This window comes from Tasmannia lanceolata, unplaced genomic scaffold (assembly GCF_043159265.1).
Source record: "Tasmannia lanceolata isolate RefF3 unplaced genomic scaffold, GAP_Taslan_0.1 ptg000003l, whole genome shotgun sequence".
Classification (NCBI taxonomy): domain Eukaryota; kingdom Viridiplantae; phylum Streptophyta; class Magnoliopsida; order Canellales; family Winteraceae; genus Tasmannia; species Tasmannia lanceolata.
This window is the reverse complement of record NW_027518680.1, coordinates 43,120,891-43,126,793: the sequence shown is the minus strand read 5'-3', so window position 1 is coordinate 43,126,793 and position 5,903 is coordinate 43,120,891. Positions and strand designations below refer to the sequence as shown.

The window sequence follows — 5,903 nt, the reverse complement described above, 5'->3', positions numbered from 1 at the left end:
GGAACTGGGTTTCCAAGCAGCTTTGGTTTCTGCTGTCCGGGCTGGTTCCAGACCAGGAGTGAGCTCCCGGTCTTTGCGGAGACGAGCCGTGGCGAACCAAGCAGCGAGTACTCTAGTTTTAGTGAACTGGGTTTCCAAGTAGCACCAAGAGATTTGCAAAAGAGTGTCATTCACATTCAATATATATTTACAGTCACCTTCCACGCCGGGTGGTTTACTATTGATAGTATTTTCGGAGGTTCTTTGAGTTCCAGGCATGGGGTAACAGGTGTTCCTCTAATGTCTCCAGCTTGTAGCTTCCCAGGCGAATCACTTCTTTTACTCGGTATGGTCCCTCCCAGGTCGGGGAGAGTTTCCCGACCATCTTTGGTTGGGAGATAGCAGGTTTCCTTAGGACCAGATCTCCTGCTCGGAATTCTCTATGGCGTATCTTCAAGTCATGATAGTTGGACACTTTCTGCTTGTAGGCAGCGACCCTGATTTGAGACTCTTCCCGAGCTTCTTCCAGTAAGTCCAGATTTGCACGGAGCCCACCACCATTGAGTTTCTCATTGAAGTTAGTGATTCTGGGAGACGGGGCGCCCACATCGACGGGTATTACGGCCTCCGTCCCAAAGGACAAGTTGAATGGTGACTCTCCCGTTGATGTGCGCGGGGTGGTACGATACACCCACAGGACATGATAAAGCTCATCTACCCAACGACCAGCCTTCTCGTCCAGCCTCTTTTTAATTCCTTGCAGCAGGATTCTGTTCGTTACTTCTGTCTGCCCATTCGTCTGAGGGTGCGCCACTGAAGTAAATCTCTGCTCGATCTTCAGGTCAGAGCAGAATCTTCGGAAGTTCCTGCAGTCGAATTGTCTACCGTTGTCTGTTATCAAGACGCGGGGGATCCCGAATCTGCAAACCATGGATTTCCAAAAGAAGTTCTGCACGTTTTGCTCTGTGATCTGGGCTAGCGGTTCGGCCTCCACCCATTTGGTGAAATAGTCAATTGCAACTACTACGAACGCACGTCTTCCGGAGGCCCGCGGAAAGGGGCCCAAGATGTCCATCCCCCATACTGCGAAAGGGAGTGGGATGATGATCGGGGCCATTGATACAGCGGGCTGGTGGATGGTGGGAGAGAATTTTTAGCATCTCTCGCACCTTCTGACTAGATTCAGTGCGTCTTGTCTTAAGGTAGGCCAGTACAGGCCTCTTAGTAGCACCTTGATTGCCAGGGCTTTGCCCCCCAGATGTTCTCCATAGATCCCTTCGTGTGTCTCTTGCAGGGCGTATGCGGCGTCGTTTGGCCGGAGGCACTTTAGATATGCGAGGGTGTATGATCTTTTGTACAGGGTCTCACCATCAAGGGAGAACCGAGCTGCTCTCTGTGTCACTTTGCGGGCATCCTTCTTTGCCTGGGGACGCTTCCCGCTACGTAGATATTCGATGATTTCATCCATCCAGCAGGATTCGTGCTCCACCTGCATTACTTCAGCGGCCTTGTCTTCGATACTGGACTTCTGTAGAAACTCCATGCATATTCTCCCGAGAGTGGTGTATCCGGAGGCAGCCAGTTTAGACAGCACATCTGCTTTTGTATTTTCTGTTCGGGGGATTCTGATGACCTCAAAACTTTTGAACTTGCTGGCTAGCTGGCAGACCTGGGAGAGGTATTTGATCATACGCTCGTCGCGGGCCTCATAGACCCCTTGGATCTGGTTTGCGACCAGCTGGGAGTCACAGTATGCTTTCAGCCTCTGGGCGCTCGTCTGGACTGCGAGATTCATTCCGGCGAGGAGGGCTTCATACTCCGCCTCATTGTTGGACGCGCGGAATCCGAATCTTAGGGTATAATCTGCAGTGAAGTTGTCAGGTCCGGTAAGAATCAAACCGGCTCCACAGCCTCCCTTGTTCGAAGATCCGTCGACGTACACTTCCCAGATCAGTTCGGCTGTTGATGGATCCTGCTTTCCCTGTACGGGGACCATTTCTGCTTCAGTCCCATCTTCTGTTCGCTCCTCAGTTGTGAGTACCTTTTCCACAACTGGGGTTTGAACAATTTCGGATCCGGTGCTCTGTTGGGGGATGGTGCACTCTGCCACGAAGTCTGCCATCACTTGAGCCTTGATCGCTGGCCTTGGTACGTACTGGATATCAAATTCACTTAGCTCCACGGCCCATTTCACGAGCCGTCCTGAGGTGTCTGGTCTGTGGAGAACTTGCCTGAGTTGCTGATCGGTCAGGACCTTTATTGTGTGGGCTTGAAAATACGGTCTCAATTTCCTGGCTGCCATCACCAGCACGTAGGCCAATTTCTCGACCCGCTGGTACCTGATTTCGGCATCATGGAGAACTTTACTGACATCGTAGACAGGCTTTTGCTGGCGGTGCTCTTCACGAACCAGGACAACTGCTAGAGCCGTGGGGCTCACGGACAGATACAGGAGTAACTCCTCACCTGATTCCGGCTTTGTCAACAGTGGTGGAGAGGACAAGTACTGCTTCAACTCCTCGAACGCGGTCTGGCACTCTTCTGTCCAGGGCGCAGTCTTGAGTCCTTTGACTGCGTTGAAGAAGGGTAGGCACCTCTCTGCGGATTTTGAGATGAAGCGCCCCAGTGCGACCACCATTCCTATAAGCCGTTGCACTTCTCTGATGGTTTTTGGTGGAGTGAGCTCCACCACGGCCTTGATCTTCTCTGGATTGGCCTCTATCCCTCTCCAGCTTACCATAATTCTTAACAACTTTCCCGAGCTGACGCCGAAAGTGCACTTGGTGGGGCTGAGCTTCATGCCGTGCTTTCTCAGGACCTGAAATGTTTCTCTCAGATCGGACACATGATCCCGTGCACTTCGGCTTTTGACCAGCATATCGTCGACATAGACTTCCATGTTACGGCCGATCTGATTCTGAAAAAGTCTGTTCACGAGCCTCTGATAAGTGGCACCGGCATTTTTGAGGCCGAAAGGCATGACACAGTAGCAGTACGTCCCCTGATCTGTCACGAAGGAAGTCTTTGGTATGTCCGACTCATACATTCTGATTTGGTTGTACCCGGAGAAGGCATCCATGAAGCTCAGTAGCTCGTGACCTGCGGTGGCGTCAATGAGCTGGTCAATTTTCGAGAGCGGGTAGCTGTCCTTGGGACAGGCCTTGTTCAGATCAGTGAAATCAATGCAGATCCTCCACTTTCCATTTGTTTTCTTCACCAGGACTACGTTTGCCAACCAGTCTGGGTATTGGATTTCTCGAATGAAGTTAGCCTTTAAAAGCCTCTCCACTTCTTTTATCGCCTGCCGCCTTTCGAGAGAGAAATGCCTTCTTTTCTGTTTCACCGGCCTGCAAGTTGGGTCAACACCAAGTCTGTGCATGCTGATCTCCAGGTCAATGCCGGGCATGTCAACGGGAGCCCATGCAAAGACGTCTGCATTGTCTTGAAGAAACTGGGTGAGGCGGTGCTGGATGCTGCTGCTTAGAGAGGAGCCGATCTAAAAAACTTTCTCATTGTCGTTTTCGAACAGAGGGATGAAAATGTGGTCTTCGACGGGCTGAGTCCCCCAGGATTCATCCCTCAGATCAAGTAGCTCAATCGGCAGCGATTCCACCGCATTTTTGCCTTTGAGTGCCATTGCATAGCACTCCCTGGACTGGGGCTGGTCTCCTCAATCTTCTCCCACGCCGTTTGGCATTATGAATTTCATCTTCTGGTGATACGCTGAAGCGACTGCGAGGATCAGGTTCAGGCCAGGCCGTCCCAAGATAGCGTTATAGACCGAAGTGGCCCTCACTACCAGGAAGTTGACCACGGCGAAGGCTTGACAGGGCGGTTCTCCGACGAGGACTGGGAGTTCAATCTGTCCCTCCACTTTCATGACTTCTCCTGAGAAACCGAACAGATCTGAGTTCGCCGGCCTCGAACGATCGTCGCCTATCATCATTTTCTGGAAAGGGTGATAGTACAAGATGTCTGCCGAACTCCCGTTGTCGACAAGGATTTTCTTTACTTCCCAGTTTGCGACGAGCATGGTTAAGACCAGGGCGTCGTCGTGTGGCAGTATCAGGTTGTTGAGGTCCGCATCTGAAAAGGAGATCTCATTCTCTGTCTTCATCTTTTTGCTGCATGTGTGCACGGCGTTGACTCGTCGTGCGTACGCTTTTCGAGCAGCACATGATGTGCCCCCAGCGGCCGGTCCACCCATAATTGTGCTGATGACTCCCCTTGGCTGGGATCGTTGTGCCACCGGTTGTGAACTGGATGGCACGGGAGATTGGTTCCTCGCAGGAGGCGGCTGTGACCGTCGAGGGCTTTGGCTCTGAGGACTCTTTCCTCTGTGCTCTCTTCTAGGGCCGTCACTTCGGGCATACTTTTTCAAGTAGCCCCGGCCAATCAGCAGCTCAATCTCTTCCTTGAGCTACAAGTATTCATCTGTGTCGTGGCCGTGGTCCCTGTGGAACCGACAGTACTTTGATTGGTCTCTCTTATTTCCCTTGGAGATCATTCGGGTTGGCCACCTTACGAATTCTTCTCCGCTAATTGCGGCCAGTATGCGTCTCCGGGAAGTGTTGAGAGGGGTAAAGTTTTCTTCCCTCCTCTGGGGGGACTTCTCTATTCTGGGGGCCCTATCATCCCTACACTGCTTGGTAGGGTTCTTGTCCTCAGAGGTTCTCCTCCGATTTGAGTCCAGGGCGGGCAGCATTTCCTCCACTGCTATGTATTCCTCAGCTCCTGCCATCATATCCGCCAGTGAGTGCGGATTTTGGCGAGCCACTGAGCGGCGAAAATCGTTGGATCTAGCGCCCGCGAGGAGCGCGTTCATGGCGGCTGAGGGATCCAGATTCGGCACTTGGAGTGTCTCCCTGCTGAAGCGGCTGTTGAACACTTTCAGAGGCCCATGGTCCTCCTGCCGCAAAGCCATCAAGGATGCTGTTGTTTTCCTTGGCCTACGGCTGCTCATGAAATGGCAGACCAGATCGTCTCCGAAGTCTTCAAAGTTGCTGATGGAGTTCGGTTTGATCCTGGAGTACCAGTCCTGGGCCGCACCGGTCAGTGTGGTTGGGAACGCCCTGCAAAGGAAGCCGTCGGATGCGCCGTGGAGGAGCATCATCGTTCTGAACGTCTCCAAATGATTCATAGGGTCAGTGGTCCGCGGGACGGTTGGCATTTTGAACCCTGTGGGCGTCGGAGCGTTCATAACGCTGTTGGTGAACGGCGTTCTGCTTGAGAACGCCCGCGCAGTAGGCCGGCTATGATCTTTTGCCAGCTCTTCTATGCGGTGGTCCATTTCTTCCAGCCTTCGTAGCATTGGATTAGCTCTATGGTCTGGCTGGTCCAGCGATCTGTTCCTCCCTACTGACGGGCTCGCCGCAGAGCCGGACTGACTTTCCGGACTCTTTTGACGAGATCGAGATTTCTCTTGCTGTGTGTGGTCTTCACGAGCTCGGGGCCTTCGCGGAGAGCGGGACCGCGACCTCCGGCGGCGGTGAGGCTCTGTATGCGCATGCCTGGCCCTGGAGTGATGGACTTGCCTTGAGTGGTGGGTCCGGTCTTCATCGTGGCGCGCTGCCTCTCCCCTGTGGATACTCGACCTTTTCTGTACATGTCGTGAAGCTTCTGGAGGAGGTTGGGGAGGCGCTTGGAGTAGCTGCTGGTACTGACCGACCAGAGCCGTCATCTGTTGGAAAAGAGCTTGAACTTGATTCGCAGTGGGCATAGGGTTGAGGTGTTCCGAACGAGCTGGGCTCTGTTCGGCTGTAGCAGAGGTAGCCACCACTTGTGAGGCGATTCGCTCACTCCAGGTCCTGCGAGGCAGCACGGCTCGACTAGTCCGTGCAGTTGATATCCGCGCACTCTTTCGCTCTACCATTTTTGTAAGGGGATTTGAACAGCTTTTAGTTCTGGGTCCCACGGATGGCGCC

The 5,903-nt window shown here is 53.1% G+C and overlaps 1 protein-coding gene across 1 annotated transcript; it reads right to left on the bottom strand.

The window, feature by feature from the left end:
• Positions 1-217: 217 nt before the first annotated feature.
• LOC143869796 (uncharacterized) lies at positions 218-2,617 on the bottom strand. Its single transcript, XM_077376354.1, has 4 exons — positions 2,319-2,617; positions 1,879-2,195; positions 1,149-1,590; positions 218-899 (listed from the first exon to the last, which is right to left on the bottom strand). The coding sequence occupies exons 1-4, from the start codon at positions 2,615-2,617 to the stop codon at positions 218-220; spliced, it is 1,740 nt and encodes a 579-aa protein (XP_077232469.1).
• Between the last annotated feature and the right edge of the window lie 3,286 nt (positions 2,618-5,903).

Bases quoted from the DNA above. Each gene is read 5' to 3' on its own strand.
- LOC143869796 (XM_077376354.1), bottom strand. From the start codon at position 2,617: ATGGTGGTCGCACTGGGGCGCTTCATCTCAAAATCCGCAGAGAGGTGC. The intron at 2,196-2,318 runs GTACCAGCGGGT...AGTTCTCCACAG, and splicing joins CTCCATGATGCCGAAATCAG to ACCAGACACCTCAGGACGGC. The intron at 1,591-1,878 runs GTTTGATTCTTA...TCCCCCGAACAG, and splicing joins CAAGGGAGGCTGTGGAGCCG to AAAATACAAAAGCAGATGTG.